The sequence below is a fragment of the Scardinius erythrophthalmus genome, assembly GCF_964197995.2.
Source record: "Scardinius erythrophthalmus genome assembly, chromosome: 2".
In the NCBI taxonomy this organism is placed as follows: Eukaryota; Metazoa; Chordata; class Actinopteri; order Cypriniformes; family Leuciscidae; genus Scardinius; species Scardinius erythrophthalmus.
The window spans coordinates 7,283,629-7,311,577 of record NC_138222.1 but is presented as its reverse complement, the minus strand read 5'-3'; the positions used below and the strand labels follow the sequence as shown (position 1 = coordinate 7,311,577).

At 39.8% G+C, this 27,949-nt stretch overlaps 1 protein-coding gene across 5 annotated transcripts; it reads left to right on the top strand.

Moving 5' to 3' along the window:
* Window positions 1-50: 50 nt before the first annotated feature.
* On the top strand, window positions 51-21,124 carry ampd3a (adenosine monophosphate deaminase 3a). 5 transcript variants are annotated; one of them, XM_081359327.1, is made up of 18 exons: window positions 51-175; window positions 1,312-1,358; window positions 1,436-1,475; window positions 1,776-1,839; window positions 7,462-7,684; window positions 8,220-8,397; window positions 8,539-8,704; window positions 9,108-9,327; window positions 9,421-9,550; window positions 9,630-9,824; window positions 9,910-10,041; window positions 10,412-10,575; window positions 10,666-10,792; window positions 11,399-11,562; window positions 13,544-13,664; window positions 14,093-14,266; window positions 20,153-20,263; window positions 20,344-21,124. In XM_081359327.1, exons 4-18 carry the CDS (start codon window positions 1,779-1,781, stop codon window positions 20,512-20,514), a joined length of 2,337 nt encoding a protein of 778 aa, XP_081215453.1. In that variant the 5' UTR covers window positions 51-175; window positions 1,312-1,358; window positions 1,436-1,475; window positions 1,776-1,778; the 3' UTR covers window positions 20,515-21,124. The 5 variants fall into 5 exon arrangements, with proteins under 5 accessions (XP_081215453.1, XP_081215455.1, XP_081215454.1 ...); XM_081359329.1 differs by lacking the exon at window positions 1,312-1,358; XM_081359328.1 differs by lacking the exon at window positions 1,436-1,475 and having other exon boundaries at window positions 112-175.
* The last annotated feature ends 6,825 nt before the right edge of the window (window positions 21,125-27,949 follow it).

Below are 27,949 nucleotides of genomic sequence, written 5' to 3'. Positions count from 1 at the left end.
TGTCCTGTTAGCTTCCCCTTTAACTGTGTCCGTGTTGTTTTGTGAAACTCGAGATTCTTTGTTGTAATTGGTGCGTGATCACTTCTATCATTCTACCTTTCCCCGCCCATCATCGAATGAGTGCGCAGCGGGGAAATGTGCAGGAGAAGAGACTGTCACGCTGAAGCAACGCCAGGTAAAATGCGAAATAACGCATCTTTCTCTAACAGCATAAGCCTCCGTTACTAATTGCGTCGTTTTAGAAATAACGGAGGGTTGCGCTGTTGCTGTGCATAGAGCATCAGAGAGCGTGTGAATGTCAATTACTGTGCGTATGTGCGGCTTTCCCGAAATTATTTTATTGTTAAAGTCGCTTCCGCTTAAGTGTCTGGTTATATATATATATATATATATGTGTGTGTGTGTTTGTGAGTGAGAGAGAGAGATATAGAGACATAGAGAGACCATGCGATGTCCATAGATTAGTGTGTTTTTCTGTTTAATGCCAAGAACCCCCAAATTTAATAATCCCCTTGCAGGAGATATAATTCCCTTCCTTAATTATAAAAGTAGCTATATTTTTTACATGTATAAAGACCCACATATACAGTGCAATGGCAGAAAATGGCATCATAGTATAAAGTATAAATATAAATTGTTAATATGGCTTTTATATTATTGCCACTGCACTAAAGCCAAAGCAAATTTAATAAAACATTTTATTGGAATATTTCAATTGTATTGTTATTTTTTCTATCCACTAGCATAAAAATGAAAATCAGATTCAGGCTATCTGTAAAGCACTTTTTACAATGAATATAATTCCAAAGCAACATATAGAACTGCGGTCAACAGACCAGAGACTACTTGAAAAATAATACATCTGTCCACCAAATGTAAAGTGCACTGTATTATTTTATTTTTAAAACTAAAATGTTACTAAAAGCATAAAAACACTTTTTTTTTTTTTGGCAGGTTGGGGTTGGGGGGGCTTTAAAGTGACTGGTTAATAGTAAAGCACTTTTTTATTAGGACTATAATATATGTATTGACCTTGATTTGATATTCAATGACATTCATAAATTTTTAGTAAGTCTAGTAATTGTCCAAATACTTCTAGTTGTTGAAGGACATATGTACACATCTCCACAAGGGGGCAATAATGAATTAGCCTACGACAGGAAAGAAAATATACTACTTTACTTTACACTATCTTTACACTGTCTAGTTGCATAATGTTAAACACCAGTGAAAGAAATGTGTAATTTTATAGCCCTGTGTTTTGACTCCAGATGTGAGGTGGCTAAATGACTGTTTCCTCTCTTTGCTTAGTGAATTTCAAGTGTCATATCTCATACATCACTTGGGGGCAGAACTGAGTGAGTTGTTTTTTTCTTCTTCTTTTCCTTTCATTTTTTTCCTGTGAGAACATCATGGGTTTGTATTTGCGGTGCAGCTGCAGAAAAGACACTGAGTTCTGTAAGATCTGAGGCAAGGTAAGTGCTTCAATAAGATTACTAACATTATTACATTGTAAATAAATGCCTATTTGTCTTTCTCGTGATGCAGTACAAACCACACTAATGTGCAAATTGTTATCATACATTTATTCTTCAAAAGTGCTTTGTATGTTTATTGATGCCCTTTACGGGAAATTCTAAATCAATGGTTACAAATAGATGCACTTATTCAGCATGGCATCAAATCTGTTGCAATAATGCTGAGAAATACCCACCTATTCATCCCGCTCCTGCACATGCTGTTTTGTCCTTTCACTCTCTGGCCTGAGCACACAGGGAATGATGCGAAGACTCCAGACACCCATAGTGAAGCAGCTCTCCAGCCCGTGTATAGGAAAGGGTGAGCCATTATCATCTCTCTCTCTCTTTCTCTCTCTCTCTTGCTATCCTGCAATAAGAAACTGTCTAATATCAGTATCAGTAATATATATATATATATATATATATATATATATACTTTTTTTTTTTTTTTTTTATTGCAGCACTTTTTATTTCATTATTGAACTCTTCTCTTCAGGAATTGTTTCTGATTCCTACCAGATGGGGGCAACTAGGAATGTTATCCTGGGCCCTAAAATGAGGGAGACATTGCATAAACATTTACATTATTTTGTTAATGTAGCAAATGCCTTCCAAAGGAATGCTACAGCATAATTCATCATAAAGAGCCAGTAAACATGGGAAGTGCTGCAATAAAAATTCTAGTAAAAGTACAAGCTAGAAGAAACATGTAGGTATGATACCGTGAAATTACAATGAGCGAGAATAGAGTTTGTTTAACTAGTTTAAGAAAAAAAACTGATATTTTTAATATAAAGGGGGTTACAAACATGGGTCCTGCTATTCCTGTCTGCATCCCTGCCACAGTCTTTCCTCCAATCTTGAACTTCACGATATTCTCACAGTAGTCTTACAAGCTTCATCAAGCAATAACACATCAGCATTTTATATACAATTACGGTATCGCTTTATTTTAAGATCCTGTTTCTCATGAATGTACTATGTACTTGATCAAATAGACTAATTACAAGCATAGATACAATATGACAATATATAGCAAATAAAGTAAGGTCTAACTGTAGTGTATTTAGGTACAGACATGTAATAATTAGGCCTAAATGTAAAATAACATTATAGAGTTCACTGTATAAAATATAGATTAATCTTTGTTAAAGCTGTGGCTTGTTGATTGATTAACATCAATGACTTGGCAGCAGGTCGTTGTCACTTTAAGACCGAATGCATGAATCCAATATAATGATAAACATCCGATTTCTTTCTCAACTCTTTACTATCACTTAAGACATAACCAACTGTGTACGAGAATATTTGTCAAGAGACTAGTATTTTGACATAAGTTTGTGTGTATGTGTCCGTTCAAGCTCACGTAGATGCAAGGTTTCAGAAATGCGCCTCTCTGTGTGCGCACCCTTCAGGTGTGTGTGGCTGTGCGCACAGATAACAGTCCTCAGGTATAGAATTGATAGTGAAACTTAGCAATTAATCAGCAAAACACGTGTGCCGAACCGTGGGTCCTGGTCCGTACGGATCAACTACGATCCTTTTAACCCCTAGCATAGATCGTGCTGATAACGGCTAGAGCAAGAGTGAAACCTGAGCGCTGAGCACAAAAGATGGAGAAGAAATGTACCTTTGGAAAAGCAGAGAAAATAATGATTTCTTGCTAATAGGAAATGCTATTATTTATGGTTATGGATTACAGTAAATGATGTCTTTTTATTCAACGTGTTCTATCTCAGCTTTATATGCAAAGACAACTATACAGCCTGATACATTGTGTGTAGTTACATTGCACACAGAGCCTCTTGATGGCAAAGCACGTCTGAGCCATTAAATAGACCCTTAGGTGCAAGAAAACAGAGTGGTAGTCATTCATTATTTACACAAGCATTTACAGCCTCATTGTAGCAAGGCATTCAAAGAGACATGCACAGCTTATATAACAGATTGTGGCTTCGGTTTTGCTCATACACCCATCAACTCTGAGCTGAAGCCATTAGAACTTGCCTGTACTACATTAATCTCTGATAAAGCTTTGCACCACACAGACCCTTAAATCCTTTAGTCATATGATCCAGAACTCCCTCTGATTGATATGTGGGAGAGAGAATGAGATGGGGAGATATTCAAGCTGTATCTTAATTCCATCCTGACAAATCCACTTCCAGTTCCTCCCCCTGCCATGTCCAAGCACCCTGTAATAATACCCAACACATCACCAGGATTGTGTCGCCATCATGTGACTTGTCTCCAGTTTTCAGGTCAGGCTGACAGGCGCACTTGGTCTGAAAGAGAGAGTTGGGTAGGTTTAGCTGTTGGAGCTCCAGCTGGATAAGGTATGAGATAAAAGGTTACAGGAACATAAAGGACAACAGTTGGATCAGGTAAACCTACTTCCCCTTTGTCCCCTCACAATGATTTTTTTTACAGTCTGCTTTCCATACCAGGGTAAATGAGTATGCGCAAGTGGATCTTGCTGTGCACTTCTAACGATCACTTTGTCTGTAAAGGCAAAGGTTGAGATGGTTTGTTTATTCTATGGTTTCAAGTGGATGTGATACAAATAGATGCTGGGCATGCTCTCATGCTCTGGGACAACATGAACAGCACCCTGTCTGTCAACACCCAGTTTAAGCTCTGAAGTAACTAAGAGGTATCAGTTTCGGGGGTGATTATCTCTGGAGTTTTAGTGACATGATGCCTCATGTAGACCCCCGCTAATGGCCAGCAGGACTGTTTATCTGGGGCTGAAATGATACGTGCATAAAGCAAGGTCAGAGCTGGGATTAAACGCTGTTCTCGGGGGGTGAGGGATGGCTGAAGCTGTCAAAGCAGATGCTCTTTTGGCCACAGATTCTGTTCACGTGGACAGTTGGGTTTTTGAGATCAGCTGTGGGTTTTGTGGGGCTGGATTTTAGGGGTAGTGAGCGAGTAAATCCCTCACTATCCCCCTAAAATGAGTTGGGGAAGCCAGGATTGTAATGTACACATGAGATGGGTTGAGAGTAGGGATGTCAACGATTAATCGACGATCGATTAATTGTCGATAATACATTTAATCGATAAAACTTATCGATCATCGATTAAGCAGGTCTTCATGCGCGTGTGCGCTGCTCAACCGCGAAACATGTAAAGCGAGCGCGCCGGAGTTATGTTTGACATTTTACACCTTCATCATGACTATAAGTTTGCGTGTGCATTCGCAGCCTTTTGTTTTGTGCAAATGTAAGTTGTAATACTTTTTATTTTGTGTAGGCCTATCTATATCTGATTTATCTCATATTGGATGCATTTGGTTAAGAATTAACTCTGTAGTAAAGCGTCAGCTTCAGCGCGCGCAGCTCAAACGGCAGTGCACGACTAATAATGACTATTGGGACTGTAATATTACATAACATTATAAAGAGAACAATATTGTAATAAAACATTGTGAATTATTTGGGTTTAGTTGCCGTGTCGCGTTGCTCCAGGAAGCGCGCGTCCACAACATGAGTAGTTCTGAATGAATAGCACGTAACGTTAACTTAGTTCAAGATCACTTGTGCATGAATTTGCGTCATTTTGTGCAGATGTAATTTGTAATATTATGTTTATTTTTAATATATCTGATTAATCTCATATAGGATGCATTTCTTTTAGATAAATAACGTGCTAGCAAAGTGCTCCAGTTGAAACGGTAGCAGATTCATTCAGCGCGTGCAGTTGTTCCAGGAAGAGCGCGTCACACATTCTAAGCGCATATGAGGCGGCGTTGGTGACACGTTGTATTAGTAGTTATATTTGATTATTAAATAATTAATTTAATTATCAATCACATCGAAACATTTTACAATCCTATTAGCCCTTTATTTATATTTAAAACCATTCTCATTGATTTGGTGAGGATTATAGCGTTCTGAGCAGCATTTGCACACCCTGTCATGCTGTTGGCCATAGCCACTGCAGTAGACGCATATCGCAGTATTACGGCTAACGATTAATCGATTAATTGATCGTTAATTTAAATGACGATCGATCATAGGAATTTGTGAAAATTGACATCCCTAGTTGAGAGGATTGAGCAAGGTCCTGTTCGTAAGCGGTTCTCTGTTGGATCCAGGGTCGCTTTTTGTTGACAGGCGGTGGTGACATATTCAAAGGATTAGTGGCTTTCTACCTCCTAAAATAGAGAGAGGGAGAGAGATACTCAAGAAAACAAAACAGCAGTTAGACGACAGCAGTTTCTCAGAGTGCGACTGGACATGGCCCACATCACACACATGCACACCCAAACATATACCAAGTAACCCATTTGAAGTGCACCCGCTAAGAACAGCCGAAGCCGAGATGGCGCTGACGGGGGTTGAAGGTAAGAATGGCAGCAGTCGCACAGCTGTGCATGTCAGGTTTCCACAGACAGAGGTAGAGTGTACCAGAACCAGTAACTATTTTCTGGCAAGTCTTATAGGTACAGTGGCAGGGTGGAAGAACTTCCTAGTCGTCCTCACAGCATTTAAAACCAGTGATCCTAAGCAAAGTTTGTGGTGAAAACGGATGCAACAGTCAGCATTATTTTTTTGACAGAGTTTGATTTCACTAGCTGCGTTTTCATTGCCCTTCAAATTGCGTAAATTGAAAATATGCCCAATGGAAGCATGTGTATTTCTCAAAAACTCCCATATATTGCAAAAAAAAACCCCCCAAAAAACCGCTTGCTTTAAGTTGATTTTTAAGGCAATTTGAAAAAGGAATATTTTGCAAAAATGCAATGGAAACAGTTTTTTCGTTTTTACAGGTCACCTGCTGTACGTAAATGTCACATGATCATTCTTTAAAGATGGCGTGGTATTTTGGACAGAAGATGAGACAGTTCTTTATTAATCTCATAAAAGACATAATAGTACTGAATACTGGATTCTAAACAACAAAGAAATGCCACAATTTATCAAGACCTCGAAGCAGATATGAGGGAGAAACACCCAGAAAAACCCCATACGTGGCCGCTGCCAAGTATAAGGGGCTTTCCTTGTCATTAATGCTTGGATAACACATACGTACGTCTCCTTCGATTAAAAATGATGGCTAGTGCGGTGGCTGCAATATACGTAAACCTACCAACATCCGTCGCCATGATTTTTGGAATAGCGAGAGGAAAAAATTATGTTTTAGTCGCACAAAAGGCTGACATTTCACAAATTTTTTTTTTAGCAACATTTAGAAAATATTGCAAAAGTTTTGCGCAAATCTGTAATGGAAACCAGGCTTGTGTAATGGAGGAGATATTGAATCTTGTGATCAAATTGATGGTAGATTTATTTCTCATCAATAGAGCTAGGTAGAATATGCTCCAGTTTCATGCCAGATATCCTCTGGCTTGTTCTCAGATGTCTGTGGTACCTATGGTTACACAGCTGGTACAACAGCCAGTATGACAGGGACACATTCTACTTGGTATGGGAGTTTCTTGGAACGACCATGAAGAATGGAAACCTTGACAAAGGGATCTGGTTTTTGCCCTGGATAGCATTTGATGCGACCACTGGGGGCCATGTTCTTAACTGTTCAGGGAGAAGTCAAAGCCAGGGCTCAGACACTTGATCTGTCCTTACACAAGCATAACTGTTTTATTAGGCAGTGCGTCTGCAGCTGTGCACTGGCCTAGTGACTGACTTTGCTGGCCTAAATCAACGGCCTGGGAATGCACATGGCATCTCAAGACTATTTACAGCAAGCGTGTTGACATGAGCCATGAAATATTTATCAAAGTAACCCTGTTGTTTTAGCAGTGACAGCAACTGATGGACTAGTACAGCACTTTTGAACACTAAACACTTGTTTGATTTCAACATGACTTAAAAATGGGACATGCTTATGGGATCGCCGGACATAGGCTTTGAGAGATGACTTCAAGAATTCAGCAGCTTAATGTTACTGAGGTGTGTTTAAACATGCTTCTTTACAGATATGCCACGGCAGTTTCCGAAGATTGCTCTGAGTGATGTGGATGAGGAAGTTCGTCTACTGGCAGAGAAGGTGTATGCCTCGGCAATAAAGGAAGAGGACACTAAAGATGTCCTATCCATGTACACCGTCCCTGAGGACTGTCCCATTGGCCTGCAGGAAGCCAGACAGAGGGAGCTACTCAGAGAACTGGCTGAGCAACAGTCAGAAGAAAGTGCCAAACGGTCAGCATCATTTTGTTTTTCACTGTAGACTGCTACCAGTTGCTTCATCTGGTTTGAAACACCAGGCCAAACCAGTCAATGGAGGACAAGCTGGTCTGTTGAACATGGTAGCTGGTTTGCTGCCTGCCAGATTTGGTACCAGCGTAACCAATATGGTCTGGTTGAAACCAAGTCCACCAACAAGTCAACCATGTAGACCCAGGGTGTCCAATCCTGCTCTGGAAGGGCTAATGTCCTGCAGAATGTTGCCACAGAATACCTGCGTGGACATTTGTAGTGATCCTGAATACCTTTTATTAACTGTTTAATTAGGGTTAGAGCTAAACTGTGCAGGACAGTAGCCCTCCAGGATTGGAAACCCCTTGTGCCAGTTAATGACCTTAATGACCACCTTGGACCATCTTGAAAATATGTCAAACCAGCTACCATCAGAAGCTGGATTTCATTGGATTTTCCAGCAGGGCAATTAATGATTCATGTGCTTAGTGAATGAATAATTTAATTTTTAGCCCCCATTCGCTTTAATCCTCTGTAGGAAGAAGAGTTTTAAGATTATTCGATCTCAATCTATGTCACTGCAAATCCCATTAAGTACGGAGAGTGTCCGGGGTGTGGTGACCCCCCTCATTTCCCCTTCCTCTACCTGCTCCTCAATCTCACAAAATTTGCCGGAGTATCAAAGAGTCATCATTAGCGGAGACTACTGTGCTGGGGTGTGTATTATTAGAATGGACAATCAACCACCTTTCTCTACATTCTGTCATAATTTGCTGAAAGTTCATATAAAGGCTCTTTTAACCACTGATCATGTTTTAACAATCATGTTATGTTTCACCATCACTGTGCACTTTCAGATTACAGTTGAGGATTACGAGCAAGCAGCTAAAAGTCTGCTAAAAGCTCTCTTTATTCGAGAAAAATACTCAAAACTGGCATATCACCGGTTCCCACGGACCACTACACAGTTCCTACGTATTGCAGCAAATGAAAGGTGGACAGAAGAAGATGAAACTCTTCCAGGTACATCTTCATTTGCTCAGGGTTCATAACCAGATGTGACTTGGATGGAGACCATGTTCTCATTCTAGGTTTATTTATGGCTCTGTAAACATTTCAGTGGAATTTCTGTTTACAAATGTCCCTTCCCAAGACATCAACATTGAACTAATTTTAGAAGACATAAGAGTTGACTTGAGTTATGTGTAGCTCAAGTAGGAACAACTAAGAAAAATAAGCACTAGAATGGGAACGATTCAAAAGGGGAAAACAGCATCTTTTAATGCTGATCACCAGCAAGGGTATTGGTCTACTGATGTCTTCTTTCTAACTTAACCAGCAAGACTTTCCTAGTCAACCAGCTTCACCAGCTAAGTCTGCCTAGCCTTTCTTTTTTTCTTTTGGTGAAACCTTCTGCTCTCCACAGATATCTGTCCCTGCCCTGGTGAGGGAGAGGACCCTTACAGCATGGAGAATATTCCAGAGAACCTCAATTATCAGATGAAGATGAAGGATGGCATTATTTATGTGTATGAAAACAATGAAGCTCTGAGCATGAACAAACCACGCTGTTTGCCTTATCCAGACCTGGAAACATTTGCCATTGACATGAGTCATGTGCTCGCCATGATCACTGATGGGCCTACGTAAGTCTCCAACCAAAATTACCACAGCGGTCATCAAGTCTCTGTATTTGCATATCCAAGATGTAAAGCTAAACATATTTATTCTTTAAACAGTAAGACCTACTGCCATAGACGACTAAACTTCCTTGGGTCAAAGTTTTACCTACATGAAATGCTCAACGAAATGGCGGAACTAAAAGAACTCAAGGGTGTTCCTCACAGAGATTTCTACAATGTCCGAAAGGTATAATTTGAAAGACTCATTGGTTTATGTAAATGTGATATCCACTGCGGCCTAAATGTACACAAATGCTCTCTTACAGGTAGACACGCATATTCATGCAGCAGCATGTATGAGCCAGAAACACCTGCTTGATTTCATCCAAACCACCAATAAAACTGATGCAGAGAGAGTCGTCCTGGAGAAGGCAGGGCTTAAACTAACTCTCAAACAGGTGTTTAACAACCTGAACATGGACCCTTATGACCTTACTGTAGACTCCTTAGATGTCCATGCCGTAAGTAACGTCTTATCTATATGTTTACAGCCCAAGGATATGCTAGTTGCTTGTACAGTATGCATCATATTTAGTGTATTTACAGGGCAGACAAACCTTTCATCGCTTTGACAAATTCAACTCCAAGTACAATCCAGTAGGAGCAAGCGAGCTAAGGGAAATCTACTTGAAGACTGACAATTACATCGAAGGAGAGTATTTTGCCCGCTTAATCAAGGTATAGTCATTTTGTCATAACAAGACTAAGGTTTTGGATTTGTTTGGTAGGGAAATTTTAAAATCAGTCAACCTGTACACAAGCACCAAGTATCTCTGCAGTGTAGTGGATGGGCCTATTGAGAGAAATTAAGAAAAAATATCTCTACATTTCTTCTCTTCTCTAACTTGCTTCCTAATCTAGTCAAATAAACCTGGCATTGTATATTAGTGGTTGCTTGACAAATTGATTTGTTATTCTCTTGTAAGTCCCTTTGGATAAAAGCATCAGCTAAATGCAGAAATGTTAATGTGTAAACTGCACATCATTATATGTCATGCAGTAAGCGCGGTACTAATTTAGCTCGAATTTGTCTTTTTGTCTCTTTTAGGAAGTAGCACATGATCTGGAGGAGAGCAAGTATCAGCATGCCGAACCACGACTGTCCATCTATGGTCGTTCCCCAGAGGAGTGGGAAAGTCTCTCCCATTGGTTTATTCAGCAAGAAGTGTACTCTCCAAACATGCGCTGGATCATTCAGGTGCCCAGAATATAGTAAGTAGCTACATTCATTCTTAATATTTTCGGTATTTTCCAAAAATTGTATATCTTGTTTTACAATTATGTTATGTTTATTTCTTCCAGTGACATTTTCAAGTCACGTAAGTTGATTCCTAATTTTGCCAAGATGCTTGAGAACATTTTCCTTCCTCTATTTGAGGCTACAGTGAATCCTCAGAAGCACAAAGAGCTCCACGTATTTCTAAAATATGTAAGTTCAAGGTTCATATTTGATGTAAATTTTTTAAATCAATGTACTTCATGTAAAATTCATTTAACTGTTTTAAAAATCACATGGCCATACATATGTGGACACTCCCTTCTGATTTACTGGTTTGAATAAAACAGTAATTCCAGTGAATGCGAATCTTATTATTCATAGCATGCAATAACGTTTTAGGGAATTGTGTGCTTTCAAAATTTCACAGTTTAGGGAAGATATTTTCTGCTCCAGCATGAAAAATGTGACCTAGATATGAACCCCACTCAATATATTTTCAAGGATTAATTAAAATGACAACCACGAGTCAGGCCCCATCAGCCAACGTCTGACCTCTGACCAATGCCTGACCTCACTAATGCTCTTGTGTCAGAGCAAATCCCTGCATCCATTTGCCAACATCTAGTGGAAACCTTCTCAGAGGAGTGCAAGCTGGTGTCCACATACTTCTATCAATATAGTGTATTTTATATAAAAAGAAGTTTAATTAAATCATGATAATAGGCAATGCAATGTAAGAACTCAGAGTGCACTTCAAATAAATAATTTTGCAAGACTTTATCACACATCACTCATTGGACGTCCCTTCTTTCTCAGGTGACTGGCTTTGACAGTGTGGATGATGAATCCAAGCATAGCGATCACATGTTCTCTTATAAGAGCCCCAAGCCTGAGCAATGGACAACAGATGACAACCCACCCTACAGCTACTACCTCTTCCACATGTATGCCAACATCATGGTCCTCAACAACCTCAGGAAGTATGTGCTCCATTATATCTGTTCCGCACACCAACTGGAAAATTCCATTAGCTGAAGGGAGAGGCTACATATCCCATACCAATAGGAAAAATGTCTGCACTAAAGGGGGGGAAGTAAACAGAGATTACTTTAATATTTGCAAGATCTACTATTAAACCCTCAGGCTTTGATAAACCTTGAATAAGTACTGGAAGGCATTCGAGAACAAACGGTTTCCAATTGCATGTGTGAGTTTCACCATGCACCAGGACATCTATAAATACCACTGTATCGGTAATACACACATATTGGGTTACAACTGAGGTACTGTTAAAGCCTGTGGAATATTGTCAGTAGAACAAACTGACATCATCTTTCCACTTTATAAAGGATGGATTGTGGACCGGATTAATGGGGTCAGTAACCCAGGGCCTCTGAATGCATTGAAGAGATATAAATGTATGTACACAGGAAATACAATCGTCGGAAACAGTAAATGCTGCAGAAAATGTTTTTTCCAGATAGCCTAAATAATATTCTTTATGTGGTTACAACCAAAATAACTGGCTTCATGATGAAAAAATCATCAACTATATCAACCTGACAAATCAAAGGAAGTAGATAGATCTTGAAATAACTGTAGGAGGTAGGTAGGTGTTGAAGTGTCCTGCCCTTGTATTGCAGTGAATTCCATTATAAAGTGAGCAGGGATGCACTGGGATTTCAACACAGTCAGATTTACATACAAGTGTTTAAAAGGAGTGAAAAGTTCCGATATGGGGCAGGCCTATTTCAGTGATGGAGAGGGACAATAGACAATTATATCATTTTTATATGGTAAAGATATACAGTATATAATTAGTGTCACTGACTAATTACATGCAATGCTAATTCAGTGACACTGCGCAAGCTATTGTGTCTAACACAATTCTGTATCTTTGACAAAGCAGAATTATGAGTATTTCACCAGTGACCTGTGCATGGGGGACCAGAACCACAAATTCACTAGTTATGCACAAAAATATTAGCTGTAATCTTACTGTCACTAACACCAATTACATAAGTACATCATGAGTTTTGGTGGGTTTTAACTGTAATAAAATCGTCACAATTTTTTTTAGAAAAGCGGCAGCAAATTTGATTGTTTTAGCCCATAAAAATCAGCGAAATCAGTCGGACTGAAAAGTGCCTTCTGAATACCATACAGCAGCTGTTATGTTGTATGCTATAGTCACAGCGCATTTTGTCTCCAGCCATATACACACCCAGTGGATCAGCAGTTTCTGAAATACTCATACCAGCCCGTCTGGTGCCAACAACCATGCAACATTCAAAGTCACTTAAATCACATTTCATCCCCATTCTTATGTTCAGTTTGAATGTCAGCAGATTGTCTTGACCTGTGCTGCGTCCAAAATCCAATACTTCTCTATATAGTATGCTTAAAAAGAGAAGTATGTCCGAATACATAGAATTCAAAAATCAGTAGGCGGAAAGTCCCTGAATGGCCTACGGCTTTCGCCGAGATTCTGAAGTGCACATTCGATGGACACTTTGCTGTCCCATGAGGCCACGGGAGAGGATTTATGAATGGTAGTGAAGTGACGCAGCTGATGCTGGTAGTTCATGTGATGGTAACAACATGGCAGATGTAGTACCACCAAATTTTACACATACTACCCTTATTCAGACTTTATAGAATGTACGTTTTAGCGGTCGGAAAGTAAATTTAAATAGAGTACCTACTCAGACAGAACGTGATTTTGGACCCAGTGCATCCATGTGATTTGATATTTGTGTTAACGAGCAGTTGAACAGGTGTACCCAAGAAAGTGGCCGATGAGTGTGTACTGTATGTATTCTTGTAATTGAAACTTTATTTCTCCAATTTGCTCTATAATTTCTTATTTTGGCATTATATTTGCAACAAGTGGGGGCCTATAATCTTCCATTCATTCCCCCCTCAAAATTTTTCAACTTACATATGTGTGTGTTTTCACAGGGAACGTGGTCTTAGTACCTTTCAGTTCCGTCCACACTGTGGAGAAGCTGGTTCTATCACCCACCTGGTTTCAGCTTTCCTCACCGCGGACAACATCTCTCATGGCTTAAACCTGAAAAAGGTAAGAAGTAGAAGATTAATCCAAACAGTGCTCAACAGCTCTTTAAAATGAGGGAAATTATGCAGTGCGCTTCTGAAATTTAGTTCGAAGTCTAATGCAATATCATTCTGACGAGATGAATGATGACTATTAATTGTGAGAGCTTATTAGTCAAACTAGCAAAAATCTTGTACTTTAATTTATGGTGGCAGCAGAGTTCAGATCCTTAATAGCCTGAGTCTATTAATTAAGCAAATGCAGATGTGACGTGTTACCACTTGATTTGACTATGTACTTGTGTTAGTGATGAGCTCAGAATCAATGGAGCCTCTGCTGCTGTAAAAAAACATGCAAATGAAAGCAGGCAGATCTAAGAGCCTGATCAGAGCATTTGATCTTCTCACATAACACACGTGTGTGTGTGTGTGTGTGTGTGTTTGTTTTTCCAGAGTCCTGTGCTGCAGTACCTGTACTATCTTGCCCAAGTGCCCATTGCCATGTCTCCTCTGAGTAACAACAGTCTGTTCCTGGAATACTCCAAGAACCCACTGCGAGAGTTCCTACACAAAGGCCTGTGTGTGTCCCTCTCCACTGACGACCCCTTGCAGTTCCACTACACCAAGGTCAAACTACAACCATCTTATACACTCTTTAATATAAAGGTTCTTTATCGCCATTGCAGGTTACATGAAGAACCTTAAATATCAATGGAACCTTTCCATTGCACAATTGGTTATTTTATAGTGGAAAGGGTTCTTTAGATTTTTAGATTCACAAAAGTGGTTCTTTTAAGAACGGTTCACTGGAAGGTTCTTGGGAACCAGAAATGGTTCTTCTATGCTATGGCATCGCTGTGAAAACCCTGTTTAGGGACATTTTTTAGGAGTTTCCTACATTTACCTGAAGTAACCACCTAAAATTTTAAATAATGCTCTAAACTTTCAATAAATATATTCAGTAATGGATTTTATAAACCAGGTTAAGCCTGACATATGAAATAATAGTCAGAAAAATACTTTTTGTTGAAACGGAACAGTTTATTGAACATTTAGACAAAATTATTAAAAAAAGAGTAAAAAAAAGAGTATCATATTTGATACATCAGGCTTTTATGGCTCCTATATAATGAGAATATGAAGCTCATACTTGAGGAAAAAACTGACAAAACAAAAAAAAATTGCAAATTGGGTCAGTTTCTGATATTTAGCCTGCCCTATATGGTCAAAAAGAAAGATGAAATTCTGATAGCTTGAAATTAAATTAAATGAGGTATTTTAACAGTATAGCAGACCACTTACATAAAATGCATATAAATATCACACCCTATTTGCTAATAATATATCCTAGTAACTAGTAAGATGAAATACTAAAAGGCTTTTTAGTTAGTAAAAAAAAAAAAAGTATGAATTAGAGGGCAGAATGTTAAAAATAATATAACAATAATTGTTCCAACAGGAATGTGAATGGAATTTTAAAAATATAATTTGTAGCCAGTTGAAACAACTCAATAATAAAAACTCTAATCAAAAATACAGTTCTAAAAATTCTGAAAAGCAAGGAAAGGAAGTCACTGATGGTCCTTTGCTAATTCATTTTTATCCAAATTCTGGCCGTATGAATCAATATCACACTGAATATGTCCGTAGGCATGAGGCTGAAGTAGCCTAAGAAATAAATGCAGTCCTGTTGTTGAGACCAAGAGCCACCAAGATAGCTCAATAAACAAAAAAAAAATTGAGTAACTTACATTTTAGATGCAAAATCTAATTTTGCTCCTCCAGTGAAAACATGTCTGCGTACAACACACAGTAGTCATGTTTTGTTCCTGACTGAATCAGTGTTTTTGAATGATTCGCTTGAGTGAATCATTCAAAGACTCACTCAAAACACACTTGTCACCACATACTTTCGTAGCGATGTAACTTGCAGAAAGATCACTGAAAAAAATCCTCACAATTAACGTCGGCATGAAACGGAAGTTGCATTAGTCTTTTCTTCCATATTGTGACGTATATCAGAGTGAAACACTTCCCGAACAAGAAAAATTTTATTTAGTGCGGGACTTGATTTTGTCCATTGAGAATTGATTGGATCGTTGTCGCTTGCTGTTGTTGTGATCTCATGTGAGTGACAGGTTGCCCCGCCCTCACGTCAGTTAACACGTTATCAGAAAAGATGTCGCTGTGAGGGAGGGGAAGTTGCTTTGTTTAAATAATAATAATCAGGGCTCCAGACTAACTTTTTTTATTAGGAGCGCTGTAGCCCCTGACTTAAAATTTTAGGAGCACAAGCAGAAAATTTAGGGGCGCACCTTAAATCATCTTACAATGCAATTATTCACATTTTCCCCCAAAATAACTGTATTACTGACAAATGCTTTGATAATAAATAGCCTTAACGTACAGAAAGTATGGTGCAGTTTTATTTTAAGATCACAGGCTCCAGACTAACATTTGAGGGCAGCGGCACTAAGTTCTACAGAAAGTATTTGGTAGCACTGTGGGATGACAAAGCACTGAGCTTAATTTGAGGTGTATAGATAAAGTTAACTTTAATTATTATCATTCATAATGTCTTAATAATTCAAAAGCAAAATGAGTGACAAAATAGATATTAGGGAGTGAAAATAGCCAATAAGCGTCCTCTGCAGCTATGTTTACAATAGTAATTTAATATTTGTTTCTTTTCTTTTTTTAAATAAGTGTGAGTTTTCCTAGTTCTTGAAACTTTTAGTTTTATTAATAGGGACAATCTTTAAAGGATGAACAAAAAATGTTTTGGTCAACACATTAAAAATAACATTTAAATATGATATTATAGTTTTGAAGTGCTGGAAAAAGATGTGTAGGCTACTGTTATAAACACAATATACCATAGTTACAGTAAGTGGTGTTACTACATTAAATCCATGGTGAATGTTGATGATATGTGGACCTAAAGCCTTCTATAACTTGTTCGTTCATGGCACATGTTTCTCCTGGTTTCCACGTCAGCGCTGTTTGATCTGATATGGTTTATAACAGAGAATTCTGCGTCAAATCTGAATGTTTCTCACTGGATCTCGCAGCAATGTTATTAATTCTGTCGCGAACTCAATGGATTTCTTCACTGGATCTCCACGATGTAACTGTTTCGCGTGATCGCGATCGGCCCGCGACTGGCGAGAGAAGCTCTGCGCTGTCTATTTATTATTGGTTCGAACTATTAAACGGTCTATGAAGTAGAAATGAGTAGCGCAGCGCAGTTTTTTTCATTTTATTTAATAACATGTCACGGAATACTCTGCTTGAGGCTGAGATGCGTTTTGTGTTTAAACTGCGAAGTGCCTGCAAACTTCTATTTCCCCGCAGTTCTGGGGTAGCGACTGCAACATTCGCAGCTCATGGAGTTCGTCACCTTACTTACAGTACCTCAACCAGCTGAATTTTCGTAGCCAGTCTTCCCGAAAATAGTGGGTTCAGGCCTTTATCATCATCCGACCGACTGTGTCTGTCCCATAGACTGTAAAAAAATAGGTCTGTCCGTGACATTGATATTTGTCTCCGTCTCCTTCCCACAGACGTTTAACTTACGCGCGCTCGCTTATCTCTAGGACCCTCCCCCTCCACACATTAGCCAGTTACAGTGGCCATTCCCTATTCTTCTCACACTCATTGGCCTGCTACACATTCCGGATTCTTTGACGCGCCCCTTCCACGTTTAACGTAAAAAAAAAAAAATTACTGGTCGCACATGTGCGACTGGATGTAAAATTCAGTCGCACATTCTCAAATTTTGGTCGCAAAATGCGACCATTTGGTCGCAGTCTGGAGCCCTGATAATAATAATAAATATAGCTGCAAGCAGCAATTACCGGGGCCAAGCAGAATAAGACGACAAGACATGCCAACATGTCTGAAAGTGTCAGACCAACTGCAACAATGAGCAATTATAGACTTTAAAGAGGATTTTATGCAAAATGCCTGAAAAATCATAGAAACAATAATTAAAAATATGATTTTATGGATTATCACTTTCGACCAATAGGTGGCGCAGTTACAAAACTGATGTGATGTGGTCAGAGTGAAGTGACAATGACACATACAAAGTTTGGTGTCAATATGTCAAGGCATTGCAGAGATAAAGCCTGAATAGTGCTATTAGCATCATGCCTCAACTTTGCTGCTGCGCTATACGAAAACGGTTTCGTCTATCGACAAGAAATCCATAACTTTTAGTCGGCACGGTCTGGAGATGATACGATTCGATTTTGGTGAAAATCGGACAAACGGTCTAGGAGGAGTTCGAAAAAGTAGGTTTTGACTGAACATCAAGATGGCGGACAGGAAGTTCGGCCAAATAAGGAAAACTTGGTATCTATGTTCTCGGCTTGACCCAAGGAATCTATTAAGACCAGAGGCATTTCAATAGACAGATTTATTCAAAAGTTATTAGCCTTTTTGGAAATTTTGTTATAACTTTTGACCACTAGGTGGCGCTGTTTCGAAATATTTTGAGTACCTTCAGGGGATGGTGCTGAAGGCACATTCTGAGTTTCGTAATATTACACCAATGCATTTGTTTAGTATAGCATTTTATTTCACAAAACTCTATTGAAATCAATGGGAATTTCATGTTTTGTTCTATTATAGCGCCACCAAGAGGCTCAGTCCCACCATTTTTTTTATGTGTCATCAGAGTGAGCCCATACATATATGTGTCGATTTTGGTGCAAAAATCTCAATTTGCTTCGGAGTTATAGACATTTATATGAAAAAACACGTAAAAAATGACTGACACATGACTTTGATTGAATATTACTACCCCTAAACATCAATATTTTTGCATTTGGGCATTGGCGTAGAGCTATCGACCTATGTTTCCAAACTTCTGACGGTGGTTTCGTCTTGATCGGACTATCGGTTTCGAAGATATAGCCAAATGTTTTTTAAGCGCTAAATCACAACGCTACACAAACCGTAAGGCAAAACCTAGCATGTTTGGTATCGTGGGACTCGGCAACGATTCAGGACTGTAATGAGATGAGTCTCGTGAAAATAAGTCGACCACACCCAAAGTTATAAGCATTTGGGAAAAAAAATTCACCACTAGGTGGCGCTGTTTCGAAAGTTCTCAGGTTCCTTCAGGACATCGTGATGATGACCAATACCAAGTTTCGTAACAATTCGTTCATGCGTTCATAAAATACAGCATTTTAGCACAAAATTCAAAATGGCTGACAGTCAAAATGGCCGATATGGTCAAATTGGATATCAGTCGAATCGGCATGTTGCCCTGAATCTAACGAGACCAATTTTATGATATTTGGACAAACTGTTCAAAAGCTATAATCAAAAATAGCCATTTTCCATATCTCCGGACCAGTAGGTGGCGCTGCGCCGAAACACAGCATGTAGCCTCAGGTCATGCCTGTGATGACATGTACCAAGTTTGGTCTGAATACGATAAACCGTTGCGGAGATAGAGCCCTACGACTGTTTTTGCAGGCGCTACGTAAAATTAGTTCGAGCGTTTTTCGAAAACGGTTTAACGGATCAATTTGAATTCCATAACTTTTGGTCAGCACTGCCTGAAGATGATCTGGTTCAATTTACGTGCAAATCGGACAAACCATCTAGGACGAGTTCGAAAAAGTAGCTTTTAAGGACAATTCAAAATGGCGGCCATATTGTTATGACGAAAATGACGGCATAGGGTCCAATCGAATTGGCATGAGATCAGGAATAAGAGAAAAAAAGAATTTTGTTGATTGGACTTACGGTTCAAAAGTTATTAGCAAAATAAAAGTGAAATTTTGGACAGGTGGTGGCGCTAGAGGGAATGACTTAGACACACCAAAATTGGTGGATTTGATGTTGGCACTGTCCTCTATCAGAATGTCAAACCATTACAACTTTCCCGCAATCGGTTCTATGGGCTGCCATAGACTCCCAGTCGGAAGAAACGGAAGAATAATAATAATAATAGGAACGGGAACAGATACAATAGGTGCCTACGCACGTTTGGTGCTTGGCCCCTAATAATGTGGACTGATAGATAATATATATATATATATATATATATATATAATACTGCAATATTCCAAAAAAAAACTAAAATGATTCATTTTGATTTCATTACTGTATATTTAAAAAGCACATAATCCCAGCACACTTTCTCAAAAAGGCAGATTTATGTACCCCAGGATTGAACTTCAAAATGTTAATTTATTAATTAATGCAATTAATGTAAATAAAATTAAATAAAATGCATTACTAAGTTTAATTTACCCAAAGATGTATTTATAATATGTAAAGTAAAATTATACATTTATAATAAGTTTTTAGGTAAATCAAATGTACTTAATGCGTTTTTATTTAATTTTATTTCCATTAATTGCCATTTTGAAGTTTCAGCCTACACAAGTCTGTGTCTTTGAGAAATTGTGCTTGAATTACATACTTTTTAAATATACAGTAATTTGTGTATATACAGTAACCTTGGTAATTGTTTTATTATGTGTACTGCAGGAGGCTTTAATGGAGGAGTATGCTATTGCAGCCCAACTGTGGAAGTTGAGCACATGTGACGTGTGCGAGATCGCTAGGAACAGTGTCCTGCAGAGTGGCCTTTCCCACGAGGTAGTGCACATCCTCAGTTCATAACATTTATATAAATATTTGTTCAGCACAACACTGAAGCCCTTTGCCATTTTCCTCAGGAGAAAAAGTACTTCCTTGGGGTCAATTACCTAAAGGATGGGCCAGAGGGGAATGACATTCGGCGGACAAACGTAGCACAGATCCGCATGGCCTACAGACACGAGACCATGTGTAATGAACTCAGCTTCCTGGTAGACGCAGTAAAGTCAGAGGTCGTCGGGTCACAGTAGCTGTCCAGTACGTCTCTGCTAAGCCCTCTGTGCCCATATACTGTACATGCATGGTTGCTATTTTTATATACTGTAGGAATGGATGCACAGGATTTAAAATTGTAATGTTTATTATCTAGTCTTGCTCTGCTTCTCATATTTCTAATACCCAGCCTTCTTGTAAACACCGCTGTCTGCCTATGCAATGCTTTGAATGGGCGTTTCAAAGGGGGTTTGGCATTCTTGACATTACATTACATGGGCAGTGTCTCCCCCCTGTGGAGATTTGTGAACTATGTCCTCTATACATGTACATGTGCAATTGGAAATAGCCTAGTTGTCAGGCAGACACTGAGATGCTTCTGTGGCAAAATCAAAATTGTCTGGAACATTCCACCCCTGCTCTGCTGAACCAAACATTATCCTACCGAAACTCTCGCACCACTTGCACATCTTTCCCATCTCGTGCCTAACTCCAATTCATTTCCCATAAATTCTCCACTGTCCTTTCAGTAATAAAAAATGTAACTAAAGGTACACTATGTAGCTTTTTTTTGTTGTTGTTGTTGTTGTTGTTGTTGTTAAGAATCAACTAAATTTAAATAGTCAATACATCGTTAATCGATGTTCCAAAACATGTTTTTGTCTTACCTTGACTCCAGGGCTTGAAATGAACTTTTTTGCTCAGCAGCCACTGTGGCGACTGCTTTCGCTGTCCACAATTTTGACATCGATACCATGCGGGGAAAACTGCCATATAGATATTTTTAATATTATAGGAATATTAGGCTGCTGTCACTTTAAGACCTGACACACGGATCCATTATACTGTTGCACATGCATTTTCTTTACATTCACTTAAAGGAGAACTCCGGTCAATTTTAACATTGAGCTCATTTTATTGTACATTTGGAGTGCTGTCAATACAGAGAACAACGACAAAAATCGGTGTTGCCTACACCGAGTTATTCTATTTTTAAAATTTGCACCCTGTTGACTTCAATAGGGCAAGTACTAAACCTGCTTTTAGGCTCTTAACATCCTTGATGTGTCATTACAAGTGCACAGAAAATGTGAGTGATTCCTTCTGAGTGAACACGAGTGGATCTGACTGCAGTAGATGTGAAAGATATGTATAAAAATGATGTTATTTAAGCCAGCGCAAATACCTGTTTACATCCTGTTTTTCGGTTGAAGTCCAAAGTAATCGATTGCCGAGTTCACGCGCATAGGTTTAGTTACCTATGATCACGCGCGTGAACTCGGCAATCGACTACTTTGGACTTCAACCGAAAAACAGGATGTAAACAGGTATTTGCGCTGGCTTAAATAACATCATTTTTATACATATCTTTCACATCTACTGCAGTCAGATCCACTCGTGTTCACTCAGAAGGAATCACTCACATTTTCTGTGCACTTGTAATGACACATCAAGGATGTTAAGAGCCTAAAAGCAGGTTTAGTACTTGCCCTATTGAAGTCAACAGGGTGCAAATTTTAAAAATAGAATAACTCGGTGTAGGCAACACCGATTTTTGTCGTTGTTCTCTGTATTGACAGCACTCCAAATGTACAATAAAATGAGCTCAATGTTAAAATTGACCGGAGTTCTCCTTTAAAACATAACTGACTATGTTTACGTGAATACACGCCAAGACTGGCATTTTGACATTATGTTTGGCCCGGTTTCACAGACAGGACTTAGACTAAGCCAGGATTAGGCCTTAGTTCAACTAGCACATTTAAGTAACTTTTATAAAAGTGTCTATGAAATAAAACATTAGTGGTGTGCATCTTGAGACAAAACAATTGCACTGACATATTTTAAGATTTGCCAGTGCTAGTTTCTCTCAGTTGAAACAGCTCAAAAATGCAGTTTAGTCTGGGACTAGCTTAAGTCTCGTCTGTGAAACCGGGGAATTATGTTTGTGTATTTGACTGTTTAAGCGCAATAAGCAGCGAAAAAGAACTTTATTTAGTACTGAGAGGCTGCTCTATGTGTGCGCACTTTGGGTGTAAGCAGAAAATCTGCGAGAATGAGTAAAATGATGTGCAATACTTTCAATAATTTCAAGCCCTGTAGCACCAACTATATTCATCCGGAGCAAATGAAACGAGTGAGTGAGAGGAGGCGGGTTTGTGTGTTTTTCGCTGTCTGACAGATGAGAGAGTGAGAAAGCACAGCTGGTATTGTGCAAGTGTTTCAGATATTTCAGTATCGATATGCATTGAAAAAATCTATATTTTGAAAACACTATATTGCACTTTTTATTATTTCAGATGCCTTTTTAAAAAACTACAATTGAAAAATGTATATAATATATATAAAATTCAACAGTAGGAGTGACTGTTACACGCCACTGAAAGCCTATTGTAAGTGTTTATATGTTAGACCAGGCAGAATGTTTTTCGCCGAAAATTGCGCACATACGTCACTCGCCCGTGCTTGTCTCGTCATATCCATTAATAGAGAGAAGTTGCTCTGGTTATTTTGGCACGTGTCTGATGTGGGAGTGACGGAGGTTAGTTTCACAACGACCGAGAATGATTGACATGGAGCAGCTAAATCTACAAACTCCCGGGAATCCCCCATTTTAAAATAAACCCGAAAAGAGGAGAGTCAGCTGACAAAAATAGAACCCGACAGAGCTCTATCACTCAATAAAACAAGAATCAATATTGGATTTATTTTTTTTATTTTTTTTGAGATAGTGAGAACTGAGGGATTTGAAATGTCATAAAAATGACGTGGAGATATAGCCTGGAAATCCAGACCTAAATCTAAAGGATTAATGGTCTGGCGTCGACTAATGAAAATTTTGAAAATCTCACTGCACGCAATTGGATAACACTACGACCAATCATAATAAACCCCATACGCTTAGCAACCAGCGGAGATAACTGGTAAATTATACTCTTACCGTATCCGGTTGGCAAAACAGCAAAAAAGTCCTTGCAAAGGAACAATTCGAGCGGCGTCTTCAGTTCCTGTTTTATATAAAAAGCCAAGTCTAACTCGTTCATTGTAGAGGCCAAAGCCATTTCAAACAACTGGTATTCATCCATAGCCATCTTGCAATGTTTACGAATGACTTCGATGTCACAGCGCTGTCGTCATCTGTTTAGATCGCCTCTGACCCGCCTATATCAGATAACTCGATGTGATTGGTGCAGCTCAGATCGAGGGGCATATATAATGAGCATCATTACTCGACACCAGAGTAACTCGCTGAGCAAATTCAACTTGTGCTCTCGCGAGAACTCTGGATTACCAGGGTAGTGGAGATAGTGAATTTATTACTCAACAGGTAGGATATTTTATTGAACAGATAAAAGTGTACAGTAGCTTTCAGAGTTCATTGTAAAGCATTATCTATTGTAAAAGCAATGTCATTTATCTGCATAGTCACGCAGAGTCGAAGCACTACCAAAACAATGTTCTTCTGCAAAATGCCTGCAGTTTTGTTTTTAACCGGTAGAGGGCCAAAAGTTACATAGTGTACCATTAAGCAAAAAAAAAAAAAAAAACTTAAAAAACATTGCACATGGTTGTCCTTTTTAATTAATGCAGCAAATAATGTTATAATGTTAAAAAGGGAAATAAAATGCATTGTTTGAATGAACTTCTTTTGAGAATATCTGTAATGTGTGAAACACTGTTTAGTTTTATTTAAAGCAGTGCCTGTAGTGTTTTCTGAGGCCAGCATATTTCCCAGACAGCAACATAGTGTCGGCCCAGATCCGGTACATGTGGATTCGATGCGTACCAGATGTGGGCCGAGTCTGGGTTGACACTATGTTGCTGTCTGGGTTATTCCTTGAAATAACTTAGTAAGATCAATATGCATATTTTTTTTCTTCCTTTTTATGTTTAAATTTTATAAATGGCTACAAATTATTTAGTAAATAATTTCTCCTGGATTTTGTGTCTGCTTTTTATTTGTGGTACTTTGTAATGTTTTTTCCATAAAAAAAAAAAAAAAAAAAAATATATATATATATATATATATATATATATATATATATATATATATATATATATATATATATATATATATATATATATATATATATATATATATATATATATATCAGCGGTGGTCCAGCTATAGTGGCTAAGGGACAACGACATCGCTTCTCTGACGTAGTCGACGTTGTCTGAATGGGATCTTTAACCCTGGAAAACGCCACTAGAGCTGCCACCTTCCAGTGCCTGGGTAGAAAGCCTTAAGTCCCCCCGAAACTCTGAGGCGGAGAAGGACGAGGCTTAGGCCAGGGGAGTCAACTGCTGTTCCTACAGGACCACTGGGAAAGCGTACCCTGTCAAGGAAGGAAAGGTACACTGCGGAAACCACATCCTGGCGCGAAGGGAGGTAATGTGGGGAATACACATATGGATTGGGCGGCTGACCAGGCAGTACAACATATGGAAATTTCACCGGGATGACTCCAGCCTATAACAGGGGGGAGGATCAACCAACAGTGACACACGGGCTCACCGCAGGGAGCCGTACCGTGGAATAATACACAATATTGGATCACATATGGACCCAGCCTAACACAGGTTCCACTAGTGCATACGAGTGGTAGGCCTGGCTTCGGACGCTCCGCCACGTCCGATGCTGCAGGGTATGGAGGAACTTAACAGGGTTCAGTGTTTCCCACTAGGGGTGCAACGGTACAGATAGCCCACGGTACGGTCCGTACCTCGGTTTTTGGGCCACGGTCTCGGTTCGGTTTCAGTACATGTTTGTGCAGAAAGAGACTGCTATTTCATCCCAAAAATATGTTTTATTTTTCTTATGAGCATAAACAGAATGTCACAGTAGGAAGAACATCAATGTATGGAATAAATTAACACTCTAGTTTGTACTGAACAAAACTAAGTAATACAACCTCTTTAACTATCACTTATATGAAATACAAAATGTAAACAAACACACTTCAAAATATTCAAGTGGATCCCTATTCCAAACCTTGATAACTGGTATATGAAGTGATCAATGTGAAAGAACAAGTGCACTTTTACCTTTAACAAACATAAATTAGCTTGTGCTTTGAATAAAAAAAAAGCAGAGCAAAATAATATAATAAAAAAAATACTGCATTCAGGATACAAAGTGCAATGTTATTTACTCATCCACTATTGAGAGATTCTTGTGCAAAAAGATGAGTCTATCAACACTGTCTGGTGCAAGGCGAGACCGGTTGGCACTAACGATGTCCCCAGCAGTGGAGAAAATTCTCAACTTTTCAGAATGCCGCAAGCGCACCGTAGGTCACGTGACAAGAACCAACCAGAGCGCAGCTGATGGTTGCTTTAGCAACGACAGACGCCTCTGGAGCGCAACCGCCCTAGCGCTTTGGAAAAAGGAGAACGCGGCGCGCCTAGCGTTTTCTATGCGTTTTTAGGCGCGATATGTGAACGGTGCCTAAAGCAAAAACTAAAAGGATCAGCGCGAACTCAATGGCAAAACCGAAGTCCCGCGGGACACGAGGGTAGATTGTCCCGTGCAGGGCTGACCGAACGGTCCGGGATTTTACCGTGTACCGTTGCATCCCTATTTCCCACACATAGACTAATTTGTGGCGGTGCACCACAGAAACACCACTGGCCGCCACATATTGCGTTTCGTTATAAAAAACATCAATCAATTGATTTTGATATTATTTTTTGATATTAATCAAAATCAATCTTAAATTTACTGTGGCTAGATAGTAACTTCAGGTATATCACACATTTCACACTGGTTTATTTTGTACTTCAAGTGGTAATTCGGCATTTTTGGGTTTATATGATAAACAGGTTTGAAAGTGCAAAATTTCAAAAGACCAGCAAAAAATAAGCTGAATGAAGCGATCTAAAAAGCTTCTGACTCCAAGGAGGAGGTGGTGGGCGAGTTGCAACATGCAAGGGGAGCGCAGCTCAACAGTCGCAATGTTGTTAGTACAGCACAGGCTCGCTGAGCAGCATGGGTGCACAAGACAGGAGCAATGCTCAACCCCAGATGTGAAGGGGATCTCTGAGCATCTCTGCTCAACACATGAGTGTGATAAAATTCACATGAGTGTGATGAAGATCACTGAACTTGCGGTGTCTCGAAGCGAGGGACTGTAAGCAACTCGAGGCAACGGATGCCAATGCAGTCAGAGGGTGCCCAGAGCTCTGTTACTGCATGCCCTTTATACGTGGCCCCTCAGCCAACATTTGGAGGACACTTGTTCCAAGAGCCATAGCCCGGGGAAACAAAAGGTCTCCTTATGGGCTGAGGGTTTGGCGACAGGCCAGGGTGTTTGATTACTTACACGGAGCGTGTCACTCTACCACGGCCACCTCGGGACTCGGTCAAGCCAGTGCTGAAGCGGTCTCCATATGGAGGAAGCCATGCGGCTGCATCTGCCATATGCCCCAGGAGCCTCTGAAATTTTCAGTGGGACCCTTTCTCACTTCTAAGTAGCACTGAACTGGCACACCTCACTTGAGAGATGCGGTAGACCGAGACCACCTCCGCACTAGAAAAGAGATACTCAGCACTTGGGCGAGATCGCTCTTTCCCAGTTGACCGCAAGAGCACAGTAAGCCTGTGAAGCGGAAGGATAGAGATCTAAGTAAACGTCTTTTAGGTCGAACACTGCAGACCAAGCTTGGGACAGGGCATTGAAAATGCAACTCTGTGTAAACAAGTGAATGGAGGCTTTCAAAAAAGGACCCGTATCAGTTGGCACAGACCCAAGATGGTCGTGACCCACCACATGATAAGGGTACAATGAAGTGCAGGCTCGAAGCCAAACTCCATACCGGCTAAGGGAACGGCTAGCACGCGTCCTTCACCATTAGGACTGCGGCGCACACACACTGGACAGGAGCTCTGCTCAACACCTAGGTGTGAAGGATCTCACAAAAAAATTATTTTAGGAGCATTTCTGCTCAACACCTAGGTATGATGAATATCACTGAGCCTGGGCGGAAGCCAAGCGAATTGAATCACAAGCCGGGTCTGAAGGTACCGAATGGGGCCAAGCTGGGCATCGGTTGGAAGCATTTTTCTAGACTTCAACAAAACCGGACCAGGGGCCAGGGGCCAGGGACCACAGACGTACCCGAGGTGGGGCAGCGAGGTGGAGAACAGGGATCCAGCTTGAGAGGCCCGAAGCGGGATCTGAGTGTGCGGTGCAACACTTACCTGACTCCACTGGGTGGCAGGGGATGCGTGAGAAGGTGGATTACCGGGTCCTCGAACGCACCCAGCTGCCAGCTGGCGAACAAGAGGGGACTGAGTTGTGCAAGGCTTTACAGGGTCGCACACCATCAGACTTGCCCTCTTGGGGCCCAGGAACAGAGAAATTTACTCTTCTTTGAAGTGTGGGTACCACTTGCTCCGTTTTGGGAGCCATCGGTGGAACAGATACACACACAAAAAAAGACTCCACCCGGCCCTCAACCGGGGGGAGG